Source organism: Ursus americanus, chromosome 21 (genome assembly GCF_024610735.1).
Source record: "Ursus americanus isolate L20-20 chromosome 21, mUrsAme1.1.p, whole genome shotgun sequence".
Classification (NCBI taxonomy): Eukaryota; Metazoa; Chordata; class Mammalia; order Carnivora; family Ursidae; genus Ursus; species Ursus americanus.
Genome location: NC_142147.1, coordinates 42,466,451 through 42,486,862, shown reverse-complemented (window position 1 = coordinate 42,486,862; position 20,412 = coordinate 42,466,451). Strand labels below are relative to the sequence as shown.

The following is a 20,412-nucleotide window of genomic DNA, read 5'->3' as shown; positions in this document are numbered from 1 at the left end:
CTCACACGAGGATGAGAATCTTGCTGAACTCATCGTATCAGATCGTTCAAAAGACGCCCTGTCACACTGTAGATGCAGCCATGTCAGATGTGGTGTCTGGCCCAGCACTTTGGGCTTCTTGGGAGCTTTGGAACACTAAGATTCTTGAGTATTCCTGGGCCTGGTTCATGAACATATCAACTAAGGTAAAGGCAGGTGGGATGTAGTGAACCACTGCCACTGTGCAGCCTCAAAGAAAACTGCTTAAAACTCTGCGTGGAAAAGAGAATTCTGCTTCATGGGAGGAACTGTAGGCTGTTGTGCTTCCCCTGGAAAATATTCCCGCAAATGCACCTTGTTACATTTTCACTGATTCATGGGCCAATGGACTGGCAATGTGGTGTGGTGCCTGGCAGTGGGACAACTGGATGATCAAATTTTGGGGATGAAGTGTTATGGTAGCAGATTGCACAAGACCCACATCTTGTTTGTGACCATATGCACGCCCATGGTAAAGGACCTTACAAAGATGAACATCAATGGAATCCACAAGATGATTAGATAAGGACCCAGGTAAGGACCAGAGCTACCTGGATACACCATCACACAGGGCATGAGCATTTATAATTCATGACTATGCCCCAAAATGACACACAGTGATTCCAGCACATGAGGTCAAGAAAGCCCAGCAAATATGCCCAGGCTGTCAGCTATGCAGTTGAGTAGCAGAGAGAACTCTGGGACACATAACAAGGGGTACCAAACCTGGCCGGTCCTGGAAAATAGACCATGTGGGCTCTCTACCCTCCACTCAAGTATTGCTTGAGTATTGATGAGTATTGCTGAGTATTGATGACAATAGACAGCTTTTCAGAGTCCAATACTTCCATCCCTGTACACAGAGCATACAATTCAAGGGCTTTAGATGTACAGTGTTATGTTGTTATCTATTTGTATTCCCTAAACATAGCCAGTCAGATGATAGTGCCACCTTATAACAACAACAAAAAATGCAACAGTAGGCATCAACCTGGGATATTCTTTGGAACTTTCATAGCCATGTCATAGCTAGGCAGCAAGAGCCATTGAAAGATGGAATGGACTCCTAAAAGAGAAAAAGATAATTGGGCAACCAAGCCCCATTCCCCATGGAACACACACTTAAGACGGGCAATTTGGGCTCTAAATGTGGCAATTCCCCCAAATGGTACCTTTCTTTAAATAGAATGTTTATGAACTCTACACCTGAAACTAATGATGTACTATATGTTGCCTAATTGAATTTTATTTTTTTAAAGGTTTTATTTATTTATTTGACAGAGAGAGACAGCCAGCGAGAGAAGGAACACAAGCAGGGGGAGTGGGAGAGGAAGAAGCAGGCTCCAACAGAGCAAGGAGCCCAATGCTGGGCTTGATCCCAGGATTCTGGGATCACGCCCTGAGCCAAAGGCAGACGCTTAACGACTGAGCCACCCAGGCACCCCACCTAATTGAATTTTAAATAAATAAATAAATAAAATGTTTAATTATGAGCTAGAGGAGGGAAGAGGCGGAGCTGGCTGTAAGAAACCCAATTCACATAATTAACTTCTCACTCTACATTTTTTTTCCTCCTAGACTTACCCCTGGAGAACAGGGGTTTGGGAAACTCTAACCTAGTACTTCTTTTGTCTCCTGGCTGTCCTTGCTGGATTTGGCAATTATGGATATTGATGACAGTGATCATGAATATGAGGCAATGACTCCTAAGGTAATGTTGGCATAACATACACATCAGGGTTCTAGGATGGTCCAAGGTATAAGAAGAAACTGCAGAGGCACCCAGGGACCAGTTATGCCATATTGTGTCATTAAGACACGGGGAAGATTGGAAAAAAGAATGAAGTAATTGCTGCAGAGTTGGTGGGGGACCAACCATATGGTTGTAGAAGAAAAAGAACAACTCTTATTGGGTAGAAAGCACTTTAGACCCTTTGAGGTCTGGGTAGAAGTAAGGATCCAGCGATCTCTCTCAGCTCTTATCCCTGCCTGGCATCTGGCCAAACTGCCACCAACACCTCAACTTAACTGTTGACCAACAAGTGATAAACCTTCCAACAACTACTGACTTCAGAAAGTAAGAGCCTCTGATTGAGATGACAGAACAAGACTATCATTTTGGACACTAACATGATTTTCTTTAACCTCTTCTCAGACTCTTTTCTTGTTTTTCAAACTATTGATGGTTCTAGCCTCTCTAAGATGAGTGGTAATGACGATTGTATTACCCTGGACTTCTTGCTGGCCAGTACAGGTGATACATGAACAATTTCTAACATTTCTTGCTACAGTTGATCAATGAGTAAGGAAAAACAGAGCAACCCATTTTCACCTTAGAAAGTAATGTGGCTCTCTAAGGTTCATCCTGATAGCAGTTGGGACATATTTAGCTGACTTGGCTCCAGATTGGAAGTTGTAGTTGTGGTCACTATGTTGCTTAAGACAATGGAACATATTTGGTCCAAGCCCCTATCTGTAAAATTAATTAGAGGAGTCCCTGGGGTAGCCTGCAAACCTGAGAAAGTTCAGTTGGATACTGAAAGGTCAGAGGGTAGAGTTGTAGGGAATAGCCCCACCATGCCAACATGGCCACCTTGCATGTACCTATGCTGGCAAAGGCTTGAAATACAGCTTATTTGAGTCTTGGCAGAATATCTTCTGATTCTCTCCAAACACAAGAGAATGGGAGGCCATTAAGGAGCTGCTACAAGACCATCTCCCACTTGCCTCTCTCTGTCAGACCTTGGGAGACTCTTTTTTTTTTTTTTAAAGATTTTATTTTATTTATTTGACAGAGAGACAGCCAGCGAGAGAGGGAACAGAAGCAGGGAGAGTGAGAGAGGAAGAAGCAGGCTCCCAGCAGAGGAGCCTGATGTGGGACTCGATCCCATAACGCCGGGATCACGCCCTGAGCCAAAGGCAGACGCTTAACGACTGCGCTACCCAGGCGCCCTGGGAGACTCTTTTTGTGATAGTTTCTCATCACCATCCAGGTTCTGGTTAAGTATGGGGCTTTCTGCCCAGCCTCCACTCCTCAGAATAGAGCTGAAACAAAACAAAAATTATTATAAAAATATTGAACTGCTTAGCTGTAGCCTAAGACTGACTCCTCCGCAATCAGGAATAACCCATTGCAGTCACCTGGCCCCTTTGGCTTAATCAAGCTGTTAGGTGGCCCGAGTTGTCATTTAGTGGATCTGGAGAGAAATCTACTTCCAAGTTCATTCTCGTTGGCAGATTTCAGTTCCTTGTGTTGCATGACTGAAGTCCCTATTTCCTTACTGGCTGTCAGCTGGAGACTATTCGCAGATATTTTCCAAATGGCTTCCACAGGCAATTCACATGTATGATTGCTTTCTTTCAGGCCAGCTAGAACACATCTCTCTGACTTCCTTTTTTTGCTAATAGTTAGAGAAAATACTGTTTTTAAAGGGCTCACGTTAGATTAGGTGAGGCCAATCCAAATGAACTACCTTAAGGCCTCTGATTAGTCACTTTAAATACAGTCACAAAATCTCTTTTGCCGTGTATTATAACATTATCCCAGGAGTAACAGCAAAGATTGTATATCATGGGGGCCTTCTTAGAATTCTACCTACTGCAGCTATGGTAATCAGAACAGTGTCGTATTTGTACAAGGATAAAACATAGACAAAGGGAATACAATAAAAAAATCAAAAGATAGTCGCTTTTTAGAAAAATTCCACATCAACTCAGTGGAGAAATGATAGTCTTTTCAGTAAATGGTGCTGGAATAATTAGACATCTGCAAGGGAAAAAAAGAGAATCTTTATCCTTACCTTACATAGTACACAAAATTAATGCAAGATTTTCTTTGACAAAATGCCTAATGTGAAATTTTCACTTAGCTGTAAAATTAAGATAATATAACTTTAAAAGAATACGTATGTTGAAAAACATCTTCATGTTGTTGGGAAAAGGAAAGATTTATTAAACAGGACCTAAGTATGTCCTTTTATGGAAAACCATAAAAGAAAAAGTAAGTAGGACTTCATTAAAATTAAGAAATATCATTCATCAAAAGACACAATGAAGAGAGTGAAAAGATAAACCACAGATTTGAAAAAGGTCTTTGTAATACATTATGGAATTGTATCATAAATATAAAAACTCTCCTACAAATCAATAAGGAAAAGGTGACAAACAACCCAATAAAAATGGTCAACAAGCTTGCACAGACACTTCACCAAAGAGTATATTTATTTTTTTTTAAAGATTTTATTTATTTATTTGACAGAGGTAGAGACAGCCAGCGAGAGAGGGAACACAAGCAGGGGGAGTGGGAGAGGAAGAAGCAGGCTCATGGCGGAGGAGCCTGATGTGGGACTCGATCCCAGAACGCTGGGATCACGCCCTGAGCTGAAGGCAGACGCTTTAACCGCTGTGCCACCCAGGCGCCCCCCAAAGAGTATATTTAAATGATATAGGAAAGGATGCTAAAAGTCAGTACTTCTCAGAGAAATGCAAATTAAAACTGCAATTTAATCTACTACATACCTAGTAAAATAGTTAAAACTGAAAAGACAGGGCACCTGGGTGGTTCAGTCAGTTAAGTATCTGCCTCAGCTCAGGTCATGATCCCAGGGTCCTGGGATTGAGCCCGGTGTCAGGCTCCCTGCTCTGCGGGGAGTCTGCTTCTCCCTCTCCCTCTGCCCCTTCCCCCCAGTGTTGCTCTCTCTCTCTGAAAGAAGTAAATAAAATCTTCTTTTAAAAAAAGGAAAAATTAATAAAATTGAAAAGACAATATCAATTGTTGATGAGGATGTGAACCAAATAGAATTCTCCTACATTGCTAGTGGGAATGCAACATGATACAGCCACTTTGCAAAATTGGCAGCATGTGGAAGGCAAGATAATGTCCCCACAAAGATGTTTACAGCCTGGATGTAAAACAGGGTCCTCCAGTAAAACAGAACCAATAGGAGACTATATATATATATTCTGTCAACTTAGAATTTTATGCCCCAAAAATGTCTTCCAAAAATTAAGATAAAGTACTTATTTTGACAAAGAAAAGCTGAAATAATTGACTGGCAGGATACCTGAACTAAATAAATGCTAAAGGAAACTTTTTAAAAAAAGTTTATTTGGGGGTGCCTGGGTGGCTCCGTTGATTGAGTGACTGCCTTCAACTCAGGTCATGATCTTGGAGTCCCAGGATCAAGTCCCACATACGGCTCCCTGCTCAGCCAGGAATCTGCTTCTCCCTTTGACCTCCCCACTCTCGTGCTCTCTCTCTCTCATTCTCTCTCTCTCAAATAAATAAAATATTTTCAAATAAATAAATAAAAGTAAAAAGTTTATTTATTTAAGCAATCTCTACACCCAATGTGGGGCTTGAACTTATGACCCCAAGATCAAGAGCCACATGCTCCACTAACTGAGCCAGCCATGTGGCCCAGAGAAAATTTTTGATGTAGAAGCAAAATTATACCAAATGGATCAACACTTTTGAAAAGAACCTTTAGGACTTTATTAAAGTATAGAAACAGTGTTCAACTTTTTTGGAATAACAATCATCAAGATTTATAATATATTTTATAATATACTCAGGATGTTTCACAAATATTTGTAATTGTTATTGGAAGTTTTGTCTTGCCCTTTAAATGCAAAATCAAAATTATGCAAGAATCATAGAATTGAAGGTCAAGCTTCCATGTTTAGATAAATTATGAGGAGCTCCTCAAAATTTGGGGAATTTTGCCTATAAAAAAGTTCAGGTACAGGGCACCTAGGTGGCTCAGTTGGTTAAGCATTGGCACCCTTGATTTTGGCTCAGGTCTTGATTTTGGCTCTTCCCATATCAGAGTCCTGAAAGGGAGCCCTACATCAGGCTCCCTGCTCAGTGGGGAGTCTGCTTCTTTTCTCTCTCTCTCTCCCTCTGCCCCTACCCCTGCTTATGTGTGCTCTCTATCTCTCTCTAAAATCAATCAATCAATCAATCAATCAATCTTTGGGGAAAAAAAAGATCGGGTACCAGATATGTCTCCTGAGGCAAGGGAAACAAAAGTAAAAATGAACTATTGGAACTTCATCAATCTAAAAAGCTTCTGCACAGAGAAGGAAACAATCAACAAAACTAAAAGGCAACCTATGGAATGGGAGAAGATATTTGCTAATGACATACCCAATAAAGGGTTAGTTTCCAACATATATAAAGAACTTAAACTCAACAGCCAAAAAACCCAAATTATCCAATTAAAAAAATGGGCAGAAGTCATGAATAGATTTTTCCAAAGAAAACATAGAGATGGACAAGAGACACATGAAAAGATGCTCAACATCACTCATCAGGGAAATACAAATCAAAACTCCAATGAGATACCACCTCATGCCTATCAGAATGACTAAAATCAACAACACAAGAAACAACAGGTGTTGGTGAGGATGTGGAGAAAGGGGAAACCTCTTACACTGTTGGTGGGAATACAGACTAGTGCAGCCACTCTCGAAAACAGCGTGGAGGTTCCTCAAAAAGATAAAAATAGGGGCACCTGGGTAGCTCAGTTGGTTAAGCATCTGCTTTGGCTCAGGTCATGATCTCAGGGTCCTGGGACAGAGCCCTGCATCGGGCTCCCTGATCAACAGAGTCTACTTCTCTTCTCCCTCTGCTCCTCCCCCTCCACTCATGCTCTCTCCCTCTCTCTCAAATAAATAAACAAAATCTTTTTTTAAAAAAAGTTAAAAGTAGGGGTGCCTGGGTGGCACAGCGGTTAAGCATCTGCCTTCGGCTCAGGGCGTGATCCCGGCGTTACGGGATCGAGCCCCACATCAGGCTCTTCCACTATGAGCCTGCTTCTTCCTCTCCCACTCCCCCTGCTTGTGCTCCCTCTCTCGCTGGCTGTCTCTATCTCTGTCGAATAAATAAATAAATAAATAAAATCTTTTTTAAAAAAAGTTAAAAACAGAACTACCCTATGATCTAGCACTTGCGCTGTAGGTATTTACCCAAAGAATATAAATTGAAGGGATACATGCTATAAACATGCTATGTTTATAGCAGCATTATCTAAATAGCCAAATTATGGAAAGAGCCCCATTGCCCATCGACTAATGAATGGATAAAGAAGAAATATAATGGAATTTTACTCAGGCATGAAAAAGAATAAAACCTTGATGTTTGCAATGATGTGGTTGGAGCTAGAGAGTAGTATGCTAAGTGAAATGTCAGAGAAAGACAAATACCATATGACTTCACTCATGTGGAATTTAAGAAACAAAACAAACAAGCATAGGGGAAAAGGAGAGAGGGAGGAAAACCAAGAAACAGACTCCCAACTATAGAGAACAAACTGCTGGTTACCAGAGGAGAAGTTGGTGGGGGGATGGGTTAAATAGGTGATGGGGATTAAGGAGGGCACTTGTGATGCGTACTGAGCAATGAATGTAAGTATTGAATCACTAAATTGTGCACCTGAAGCTAATCTTACACTGTATGTTAACTAACTGGAATTTAAATAAAAACTTAAAAAAAAACATTGGGTGGTTCTTTTAGCTATGGGTAATTTATAGCTAAATTAATAACTACATAAATTAATAGCCCTACATCAGGCTCCCTGCTCAGGGAGCAGCAATAACTATATAAATTAATAGCCTTACATCAGGCTCCCTGCTCAGTGGGGAGTCTGCTTCTTTTCTCTCTCTCTCTCTCCCTCTGCCCCTACCCCTGCTTATGTGTGCTCTCTAACTCTCTCTAAAATAAATAAATAAATAAATAAATAAATAAATAAATCTTTGGGAAAAAAAAAGATTGGGTACCAGATATGTCTCCTGGGGCAAGGGAAACAAAAGTAAAAATAAACTATTGGAACTTCATCAATCTAAAAAGCTTCTGCACAGAGAAGGAAACAATCAACAAAACTAAAAGGCAACCTATGGAATGGGAGAAGATATTTGCAAATGACATACATATAAACACTCAGTGTTTATACTTCTCTTGACTGAGTTCTGGAGATTTGTTTTTGAAGAATATCATGCATTTTAGTGCTTCGAAATTATTAGCAAGAGGAGTATATATACATTACCCATAAAATCTGTAATTTGTAGTAACATCAATTTCTCAGTCATAATGCTTATTTTTTTTTTTGCCAAAATGGCTGCATTGTTAATCTTTTAGGAAACACCTTTTGTGGGGTGCCTGGGTGATGCAGACAGTTAAACATCCAACTCTTGGTTTCAGCTCAGCTCCTGATCTCAGGGTTGTGGGATCAAGCCCTGTATTGGAGTCTGTTTGGGATTCTTTCTCCCCTTCCTCTCCCTCTGCCCCACCCCTTCTTTCAAGAGCCTTTTAAAATACAATTATACACACACACACACACACACACACACACACTATACATATAATGTGTATATAGATAGATTGATATGAATATGAATATACATATTCAGTAGAAATATAATATTGCTTTCAATCTTATGTATTTCACTTCAAGTATGGCAAAATGGGGGTGACTAAGGTAACTGTCATTGGTGTTTAATGAGGAGTAAATGAGTTACTAGTGCATAAATATAACTAGCCAATTGTTTACTAAATGTTAGTCAGTATGTTCTTCATCTATTTTATTCATGGAATGGTGTTTAACCATGGAATATAATTTACCTAATAAGAGACACTCCATATTGGGAAGAAAAAAAACCCCTTAAAACCAAAATAAAGATGTGAAGATGTAGTAAGCTCTTCCTACAGAACTCAATCTTTATGGTGATCATAACATTCATACCAGAGAGAAAGTGTATATAAAGATGTATGGGATGGTTGAGATCACAACTGTCACGGCATAATGAGAAGAGGTTTATCACAAAAAGTATAATCTAGAACACATTGTCTAACTGATAAGAGAACACATTGGGTAGCCAAAATACCTGAATACTGACTCGATTCTCATCTAAGTTACCCTTTTATTAAGGATGAAAACAACACAACTGCCAACAGTGGTAAATTTAGGGGAGAAACTAGGGAAAGGGAAATAGTCAAAGGGGAGTTTAGTTTATCTGTAATGTTTAAAATTTATAAGTATAAGACACACATAGATTATTTCAGAAATAAAAAATAAGAAAAGGAGACAAGTACACAAAATGCAAACAGGATGTTGAAAGGAGCATTGTTTATAAGGCAAAATTTATGGGACAAACCTTTTATCAATAGATTAGTAAAATAAGAGTATAGCCAACAAATAAACAGTAACTCTATTCAAATAAGAATAATGATATAATATTTAATGACTTGGTAAACTGTTCATGATATATTCTACCATAGAAAAGGTAACTTATGAAATGGAGTTTCTTTCAAAAATTTCTGAAAGGATTTGCTTTGACAATATTGAGAGTGGGTATTTTTTTTAATTTTTTTTTTAATTATATTATGTTAGTCACCATACAGTACATCCCCGGTTTCTGATGTAAAGTTCGATGATTCATTAGTTGCATATAACACAAGTGCACCATGCAATAGGTTTTCGCCTTACTACCTGTCACCAGCCTATCCCATTCCCCCATCGCCCTCCCCTCTGAAGCCCTCAGTTTGTTTCTCAGAGTCCATAGTCTCTCATGCTTCATTGCCCCTTCTGATTACCCCCCTTTCTTTATCCCTTTTTTTCCCTACCGATCTTCTTAGTTGTTATGTTCCGTAGATGAGAGAAATCATATGATAATTGTCTTTCTCTGCTTGACTTATTTCACTTAGCATGATCTCCTCCAGTGCCCTCCATGTTGCAGTAAATGTTGAGAACTCGTTCTTTCTGATAACTGAGTAATATTCCATTGTATATATGGACCACAACTTCTTAATCCAGTCATCTGTTGAAGGGCACCTTGGTTCCTTCCACATTTAGCTATTGTGGACAATGCTGCTATGAACATTGGGCTGCATATGGCCCTTCTCTTCACTACGTCTGTATCTTTGGGGTAAATACCCAATAGTGCAATGGCTGGGTCATAGGGTAGCTCAATTTTTAACTTTTTAAGGGACCTCCACACTGTTTTCCAGAGTGGCTGTACCAACTTGCATTCCCACCAACAATGTAGGAGGGATCCCTTTCTCCACATCCTCTCCAACATTTATTGTTTCCTGCCTTGTTCATTTTTGCTATTCTAACTGGCATAAGGTGGTATCTTAGTGTGGTTTTGATTTGAATTTCCCTGATGGCTAATGATTTTGAACATTTTTTCATGTGTCTGTTAGCCATTTGTATGTGATCATTGGAAAAGTGTTTGTTCATATCTTCTGCCCATTTTATGATTTGTTTATTTGTGTCTCGCATATTGAGTTTGAGTAGTTCTTTGTAGATCTTGGATACCAGTCTTTTATCTGTAGCATCATTTGCAAATATCTTCTCCCATTCCGTGGTATGCCTCTTAGTTTTTTGGACTGTTTCCTTGGCTGTGCAGAAGCCTTTTATCTTGATGAAGTCACACAAGTTCATTTTATCTTTTGTTTCTCTTGCCTTTGGAGATGTGTCATGAAAAAGGTTGCTGTGGCTGATGTCGTAGAGGTTGCTGCCTATGCTCTCCTCTAGGATTTTGATGGATTCCTGTCTCACATCGAGGTCTTTCATCCATTTGGAGTGTATCTTTGTGTACGGTGTGAGAGAGTGGTCAAGTTTCATTCTTTTGCATGTAGCTGTCCAATTTTCCCAGCACCATTTATTGAAGAGACTGTCTCTTTTCCACCAGATGTTTTTTCCTGCTTTATCAAAGATTAGTTGCCCAAAGAGCCGAGGGTCCATTTCTGAGTTCTCTATTCTGTTCCATTGGTCAATGTGTCTGTTTTTGTGCCAGTACCATGCTGTCTTTGTGATCACAGCTTCGTAGTACAGCTTGAAATCCGGCATTGTGATGCCCCCAGCTTTGTTTTTCCTTTTCAACAGTTCCTTGGTGATTCGGGGCCTTTTCTGGTTCCATACAAATTTAAGGACTATTTGTTCCAGTTCTTTGAAAAATGTCCTCGGTATTTTGAGTGGGATAGCATTAAAAGTGTAGAATGCTCTGGGTAGCATGGACTCGTTAACTATGTGAATTTTTCCGATCCATGAGCATGGAATACTTTTCCATATTTTTGTGTCTTCCTCAATGTCTTTCAAGAGTGATTTATAGTGTCTAGAATATAGGTCCTTTACGTCTCTGGTTAATTCCAAGGTAACGTATAGTTTTTGGTGCTATTGTAAATGGCATGTATTCTGTACTTTCTCTTTCTTCAGTCTCATTGTTCATGTATGGAAATGCAACTGATTTCTGAGCATTGATTTTGTATCCCGCCACATTACTGAATTGCTCTATAACTTCTAATAGTTCGGGCATGGATTCTTTTGGGTTTTCCATAGAGTATCATGTCGTCTGCGAAGAGAGACATTTTGAGTTCTTCTTTGCCAATTTGGTTACCTTTTATCCCTTTTTGTTGTCTAATTGCTGTTGCAAGTACTTCTAGTACTATGTTGAATAATAGTGGCGAGAGTGGGCATCCTTGTCGTGTTCCTGATCTTAAGGGAAAGGCTTCCAGCTTTTCCCCATTGAGAATGATATTTGCTGTAGGCTTTTCATAGATGGTTTTTATGAGATTGAGGAATGTACCCTCTATCCCTACACTCTGAAGGGTTTTAATCAGGAAAGGATGCTGTATTTTGTCAAATGCTTTTTCAGCATCAATTGAGAGGATCATATGGTTCCTGAGTCTTTTCTTGTTGCTATGATGTATCATGCTGATCAATTTGCAAATGTTAAACCACGCTTGCATCCCAGTGATGAATCCCACCTGGTCATGATGGATAATCCTTTTAATGTACTGTTGGATTCTATTAGCCAGGATCTTGTTGAGGATTTTGGCGTCCATATTCATTAGGGAAATCGGTCAGTAATTCTCCTTTTTGATGGGGTCTTTGCCTGTTTTGGGGATAAAGGTAATATTGCCCTCATAGAATGAGTTTAGTAGCATTCCTTATGTTTCTATTTTTTGAAATAGCTTTAGGAGAATAGGTATTATTTCTTCTTTGAATGTTTGGTAGAATTCCCCCAGGAAAACCGTCCAGGCCTGGACCTTTGTTTTTTGGAAGGTTGTTTATCACTGACTCAATCTCTTCATAGTTAATTGGGCTGTTTAAAATATCAATTTCCTCCTGTTTCAGTCTTGGTAGTTTATAGGTTTCCAGGAAGGCCTCCATCTCTTCCAGATTGCTTAATTTATTGGCATAAAGCTGTTGATAAAAGTTTCTAATAATCCTTCCAATTTCATTGGTGTTGGTCGTGACCTCTCCTTTTTCATTCATAATCTTATTAATTTGCGTCCTTTATTCTTTTGGGTAAGTCTTCCCATAGGTCTGTCAATTTTATTTACTCTTTCAAAGAACCAGCTTCTACTTCTATTGATCTGCTCTATTGTACTCCTGGTTTCTAATTCATTGATTTCTGCTCTGATCCTTGTCAACTGCTTCCTTGTGTGTGGATTAGGCCTGTCCCTCTGTTGCTGTTCCAGCTTCTTGAGGTGAGAATATAAAAATTGTATTTTAGATTTTTCTATTCTTTTGAGTGGGGCTTGGATGGCTATGTATTTTCCCCTTAGGACTGCCTTTGCAGTATCCCATAGGTTTTGGACCATTGTGTTTTCATTCTCGTTAGTCTCCATAAATTCTGTATTGATTTTTGATTTCCTGGTTTATCAAATCATTCCTGAGCAGGAAGGTTCTTAGTCTTAAAGTGTTTGAGTTTCTTCCAAATTTTTCCTTGTGGTTGAGTTCCAATTTCAAAGCGTTGTGGTCTGAGAATATGCAGGGAATAATTTCAGTCTTTTGGTATCGGTTGAGACCTGTTTTGTGACCCAGAACGTGGTCTATTCTTGAGAATGTTCCATAGGTATTAGAATAGAATGAGTATTCTTTGATTCTGGGGTGTAGTGTTCTATATATATATCTATGAGGTCCATCTCATCGAGTATGGCATTCAAAGCTCTTGTTTCTTTGCTGGTTTTCTGCCCCAGTGCTCTGTCTATTGCTGATAGTGGAGTGTTAAGATCCCCTACTATTAACGTATTTTTGTCTATATGTCTCCTTATTCTCATTAAGAAATGGCTTGTGTATCTTGCTGCTCCCCTGTTGGGGGCATAGATATTTATAATTGTCATATCCACTTGTTGGATACATCCTTTAAGATTAATATAGTGCCCTCCTGTGTCTCTAACTATACTCTTTAGTTTAAAATCCACTCTATCTGATATGAGAATTGCTACCCCAGCTTACTTTTGAGGTCCATTGGCGTGAAAGATGGTATTCCATTCCTTTACTTTCAGTCTGAATATATCTTTAGGTTCAAAATGAGTCTCTTGTAGACAGCAAATGGATGGGTCACGTCTTTTTATCCAATCTTCTTCCTCTCCCACTCCCCCTGCTTGTGTTCCCTCTCTCACTGGCTGTCTCTATCTCTGTCAAATAAATAAAATCTTTAAAAAAATAAAAAAAAGGAAAGCCAGTTTAATTTGTCATGTTCAAAATATGCACATGTTAAAAGGTATGCATAGATTATTTCAAAAACAATGAAAAGACAAGCAAATACAGTGTGCCAAGTATGATGCTAAACATGGCATTCCTTATAAATACAAGGTGGAGTCAATCACATTATTTGACCATAGATGTTTGGTAAAAAATTATGGTACAGTCATATATATTAACACTAATAATACACTTAATCACACGGAATGTCCCATGTGGCAATCTTGTTATTAAAAAAGCAATTTATGAGACAATTTGAATAATGTTATTACATTTGCTTTAAAAAATTTATAAAAGGATTTGTTCCAACAATTTGACAATAGTTACAGCCCCTTCAGGGAATGAAAGCTATCTTTGTTGGCTTCTTTGTAAAATTTAAAAATTTAGAGAAAATTATTACAAAATATCACATTTTTGAAATAAAATGTTATTTTATATATAAAATAATTTGATCACTTTATCAATATTAAAGTATATATCTTGAAGTAATGATACATTATTTTTTAAAGATTTTATTTTTAAGTAATCTCTTCACCCAGCTTGGGGCTCAAACTCACAACCCCAAGATCAAGAGTTGCATGCTCCCCTGACAGCCAGTCAGGCACCCCTTAACGTAATGATATTTTAAATAAAATAGTAGAGATGCAAAGATATGCAGATAAAAATTTATTATAAAAAGATCAATTGAAGAGTTCCCAAATTGGATGTTCAGATATTAAAAGGTTGTCATTAAATTCAAGCTTATAACACTGAAAATATAAAATGTCACAAAAGTGTACATACATAGCATTAGTGAACAGTTGCTGAATAAGTTGTACTGGAATAAGAATTTTGGTGAGGACAAAATAAATTCAAAAATTTAATGTACAACTTATAATAATATACTATTTTAGCTATGTATAAACCAAACTACTTACAGCTATCTAAAAAATAAAGTGGATTCAAAGTATTTTAAAATATGAAAAAAGTAACAAAAAAGATTTTCACTTTTCTCCACTCATGATCAGAAAGTTTTTAAAATTTATAAAGGAATGAGCTATTGCTAGAGGCCTTCCAATATTCATTTTATTCTTATAGTAGTTAAACTGTGAAACACATAAGGCATTCTCATATTAATTATATTTCTATGTTTTCTTACCAATAAATTCTTAGGATTTCTCCTATTACATTTCTAGGGTCTCTCTTTCATGTCATGTTACCTGAAAGACATGCTTAAAGGTCTTACAAAGCTTCCTTTCATACTATTTTTTTACCATTATGAGCTTTTTGATGGCGATTAAGATTTGAGCCTCTTGCAAAAGCCTTCCCACATTTCTTACACTCGTAGGGTTTCTCACCAGTATGAATTCTTTGATGCAGAATAAGGTCTGAAGAACGAAGAAAGGCTTTTCCACATTTGTTACAAGTATATGGTTTATTGCCAGTATGAATTCGCTGATGCCGGGTCAGATATGTTGCACAAGTAAAAACTCTCCCACATTCATTACATTCCCAGGCTTTCTCACCAGTGAGAATTTTCTGATGTTGTATAAGTATTGAATCTCTACTCAAGATCTTTCCACATTCCTTACATTCATACAATTTCTCATCAGCATGAATTAACTTGTGTCGAGAAAGTTCTGATGAACGACGAAAGGCCCTTCCACATTCCTTACACTCATAGGGTTTCTCACCAGTACGAATTCTCTGGTGTTGAGTAAGGTCTGAAGACTGACGAAAGGCCTTCCCACATTCCTTACATAAATACGGTTTCTCACCTGAGTGAATTCTCTGATGTGCTGTAAGTATTGAGCCAGTACTAAAGGCCCTTCCACATTCCTTACATTTGTAGGGTTTCTCACCAGTATGAATCCTCTGATGACGAATAAAGGCTGAAACATTACTAAATGCCCTGACACAATACTTACATTTATAAGGTTTCTCACCAGTATGAATTCTTTGATGTTGAGTAAGGTCTGAAGAATGACGAAAGGCTTTTCCGCATTCTTTACATTCATTGGGTTTCTCACCTGTGTGAATCCTCTGATGTACTCTAAATATTGAACTAGTACTAAAAGCCTTTCCACATTCATTACACTCATAGGGTTTTTCACCAGTATGAATCCTTTGATGACGAATAAGGGCTGTACCATTACTAAATTCTCTAACACACTCCTTACATTTAAAGGACTTCTCACTTGTATGAATGCTATGATGTAGAAAAAACTGTGAGGCATTAGTAAAGGCCTTCTCACTTTCCTTAAATTCATTAGATTTCTCCCTAGTAAAAATTATCTGATGTTGCATAAAGTATGAGTCACTGTTCAAAGACCTCCTACATTCCTCACAATCATAGGGTCTCATACCAATATGCACTGAATGATATGAACTAAGTTTTGAAGTTCTACTAAGGGCCTTCCCATATTCCTTATAGTCACAGAATTTCTTGCCAGTATGACCTTCTTGATGCGTAGTAAGTTTTGAGTCCTGTCCATAGGCATTTTTATATTTTTGGCATTCATAAGATTTCTCTTTGGTATTAAATGTTTGATGCAGAGGCAGAGATGTATGCTGAATGAAAGGGGATATGTCTTCAGAGGTACATGAGATTTGGCTAAAATGTCTTTCCTGAGATCCCTGTTTAAGTCCATGCTTTGTAAATCCTTCCATTATAACCCATTGGGATGAATCTATTTTATAGTTATCCTCTTTCAGAGATAATTTCTTGTTCTCCCACCTAGATATATATTCTGAAAGAAAACACAAATAAAAACATTCACTTTTTTGGGAGGGTGAAGGCACAAAACTTAGAAAAGGCAGAATTACATTGACATTAATGTTTATAATGTAAATAGGATTTATAGTTCTTATATGGTGATGCAATTTGAGAGATGAAGTATAGAAATAGAAAAGTGATATAGGAAAGGCATGGGGGAAGGGATCAGAAAAATATGAAGTCAACGATTCTTAAATTCTGGAATAAATTCAAAGTATACTTTGGCAAAAACCCAAAAGTCTGATAACCTAGTCTGTTTGAATGCTATAGGTACGTAATCTCTCTCACACATTTAGTGTAGCAAATAAAAATGATATAACTACCATATGGGGATATTTATCAGTTTCTAGAAAAATTACACAAGTATTTATCCCTTGACCAAGCAATCCCAATTCTAGGAACCCAAACATATACTTTCTGGAATCTGAAGAGATTTATGCAGGTTACCCACTACAGAACTATTTGTAAGAGCAAATGACTATAATGAATCCAAATAGCCACCAACTTACTATTACCTGCACTCAGTATAGTATATGAACACAGTAGAGTTCTACATAACTGTATAAAGAACTGAGAAGTGTCTATATATTCCTAGGAATGATTTTCATGACTTTTTTAAGTAAAAGAACAAGGTGGAGTAAACTGTATAGTATATGCTGCTATCATTTATATAAGAAAGGGGATATATGAAGATATATACATAGGTGCTCACATTAAAACAAAGATAGGATAAATCATGAAGTTTATGAAAGATATACTATGATGGAGGGAATGAAAACAATGGGGATGGGGTAAATTCAAATATACCACAAATATGTAAATGAAATTGATATTAGGTGAGGAATATGGGAACTCTATATACTATTTTTGTAACTTTTTTGGTAAATATAGAATTATTTAAAAATTTAAACATTTTTTGAAAAGAGAAAGAAAAAGTCATGCCCATAAAAATCATGAAAAAAGATGAAAACACATAGTAGTGTTATTTCTTTTGAACACTTCCTGACAAGTGTAGCCACAGTGATAAGACTAGAAAGGAGTATCAAAGTTACAAGCATAGGAAAGCAAGGAACAAAACTGAAAAAAAATTACAAATTTTTTGACTGTCTTCATGGAAACTCTACTATTGGAATTATTAATTCCAATAATTAATGAGTGATGGCAAAAATCAACATATAACACCAAGAAAGATAAGTCAATTTTATATATCTTGACTTTGCCTCCTGATATGATGAAGTACACAACTCTAAGGGTGCCTGGGTGGCACAGTCGGTTAAGTATCTGACTCTTGGTTTTGGCTTAGGTTGTTATCTCAGGATCCTGAGATAAGCCTCCCATTGGGCTATGCGCTCAGTGCAGAGACTGCTTGAGATTCTCTCTTCCTCTCCCTCTGTCCCTCCCACTTGTACTCTCTCTCTCAAAAATAAATAAACCTTTTTTTTTTTAAAAAAAGTGCACAACCCTAATTAAATATCAGAGCAGACAAAATTGCTTAATGTGAATCTAATCACAGGGTTACAATTAGATAAATCCTGAATGTAAAACATTACAGGACAATTTGACTTTCACTATTAAAAATATTCTTATTTTGAAAAACAACAAAAAAATAGGCAAAATATTATTCTTGATTCCAAGACTAAAACAATACAGAATAATTTATTTTTTAAAAGGTACAAATTTGGGGTACCTGGGTGGCTCAGTTGGTTAAGCATCTGCCCTTGGTTCCGGTCATGAGGGTTCTGGGATTGAGCCCCATGTCAGGCTCCCGGCTCAGTGGACAGCCTGCTTCTCCCTCTCCTCCCCACTTGTGCTCTTTCTCGCTATCTCTGTTGCTATCTCTACCTCTCTCTCTCAAATAAATAAATAAAATCTTTTTTTTTTTTTTAAAAAGGTACACATTCCTGAAGATGATGTAATAAAACTGAACATACGCATTATACACATTGCTGGAAAAAGCTTTTAAAATTGTCTTTGAAAAAATCAATCATAAAAAAATGGGAAAATTTTATTTACAAAAGAATGTATAGAAAAAAGGAAGTTTCAATTAGAAATTGAAATTGGAAGAATCTGGAAGACAACCTCATTATGTAAGTGTATCTACATTATAATATTGATATAATATATCTAAAAGCTTATTAAGAAAGGAAGGCATATGATATAGTGTTTGAGAAAATTCATGATGCATTTATACACATCTAATGTGTATAGGTATACATAAATACATGTAATACGTGTGCTATAGTTAGCTATTATAGGATGTAAGAACTCATTTTAAAAATTGATTTTAAAAAGTTAACTTCTATCTGTTCATCTGCATTTCAGATGAAATCATGTCCACTATTATCTACTCCCCCTGATTTGACATGGAGAGGCAAAATAGCTTATGAGCTAAGAGATGTGCAGCTTGGGTTTAAACCTTATCTCCAACACTTACTAGTTGTTGACCTTGGACAAGTTACTTCAAGTCTTTCTGTCTCAGTTTCCTCTTCTGTAAATAGGAAAAAATAGTATTTTTGAAAAATAAAAATCTAATCATGTCATAGCTCTGCTTAAAATCTACTTATTTCCATTTCACTCAGAAAAAGTTCAACCACAGTTCACAAGTTCATCATAAAATGACTCTTTCCAGCACACACTTCCCTGATCACAGATTGCAGATCCTTTCTTCCTTGTTTACTCTCCCTCCCCTGCCCCCCTAGTGGCCACCTCGGTGCTGCTTATACACAATGAGCCTGCCTGCCTCAGGTCTTTTGTACTTACTGTGCCTTCTACTCTGAATCATCCATGTTTATAATCTTTTCCCTCTCTCCTATTCTATTTTATGCTGATTCCATGCATCATGCAATTGCTTGATCCTCCTCTCTCACCTCAATCTCTTCTTGTCTGCAACCTCTATTCCATTGCAAACATATAACCTTTATACCCAAAACTCTCTACCAAGGTGACTACAATCACTCCCAGGGCTCCAACTATTATAGCTCTGTGAGGCTTGTCCACCTTTCAATCTTTAGCCATTTTTTCTGGTTGTGGTATTTGAACTGTAATTAATTCTACAATTACAATTAATTCTACATTTTGAAAGATTTTTATGGATTTTTAAAAAGTTTTTTATTTAAATTCCAGTTAGTTAACATGCAATGTAATACTAATTTCAGGTGAGTAATATAGCAATTCAACACTTCCATACAATACCTGGTGTTCATCACAGCAAGTACACTCCTTGATCCCCATCACTTATTTTTCTCAATCCCTAGGCTATAAGTTTCTTAATAGCTGATATATTTAATAATGTCTATGTCTCCTAGAAAAATATTCTCCACAACATAGAATAAAAGGAATTGTTGTCTAAAAGAATGAATACATTAATAAAATGGATTAAAAACTGAACATATTTAGGGGCGCCTGGGTGGCACAGCGGTTAAAGCATCTGCCTTCAGCTCAGGGCGTGATCCCGGCATTACGGGATCGAGCCCCACATCAGGCTCTTCCGCTATGAGCCTGTTTATTCCTCTCCCACTCCCCCTGCTTGTGTTCCCTCTCTCGCTGGCTGTCTCTGTCTCTGTCAAATAAATAAATAAAATCTTAAAAAAAAAACTGAACATATTTAATACCAAAATGTTTAAAGTAGTGACACATGCATAGATCAAGAGGCAAGAGAGAGAGAACTAATGGGACTTAGATCTCACATTAAAGTAGATGTTTCTCATTAGAATCACTTACTAGGAATAGGCAGAAAATATGAGAGAAAAGAAGCATGGATAGTATTAGGATTGAAGGTGAAGTTGTGGGCATTCGGAAGTTCATGATGAGTTTACTTTTCTTAATAGTTGTGGGCCTTTGAGGGGCGATACCTCCAAACATCTCAAAGATGTGGTCTTCTCACTGAGCAGCTGGTTTATATCCTACATTCCTCTTCCCTTATATAATCATCAATCACTTACCTAGGTACAGGCCTCTTGTCAGCTCACTGTCAAAAACACTCCAAGGCTCCTTCCCTTGCTCCAATAAAGAGATCACATCTGGCTTGGGAATGCAAAGTCCTACTCATAAGAGAAGAAGACTTTTTATGTTGTTGGTGTTCCAGGATGAAAATCCTATCCTGTGATCAGCAAATAAATTGGAAGGGCCACAAAAAAGCAGAGAAGG

General features: G+C 37.5%; 1 protein-coding gene across 3 annotated transcripts in view; it reads right to left on the bottom strand.

The window, feature by feature from the left end:
- Positions 1–8,455: 8,455 nt before the first annotated feature.
- The window catches only part of LOC148108256 (uncharacterized), a 58,627-nt gene continuing 46,670 nt past the window's right edge, over positions 8,456–20,412 (bottom strand). The window contains exons 4-6 of one of the 3 annotated variants that reach the window (XM_087871076.1): positions 20,208–20,306; positions 18,701–18,754; positions 8,457–16,240 (exon numbers count right to left, since the gene is read on the bottom strand). In XM_087871076.1, coding sequence (XP_087727202.1) covers positions 14,748–16,240; positions 18,701–18,754; positions 20,208–20,306 — 1,646 coding nt within the window. In that variant the 3' untranslated portion in view covers positions 8,457–14,747. Of the gene's footprint in view, positions 16,241–18,700; positions 18,755–20,207; positions 20,307–20,412 lie in introns of all 3 variants that reach the window. The other 2 variants (XM_087871077.1, XM_087871078.1) reach the window with 2 other exon arrangements.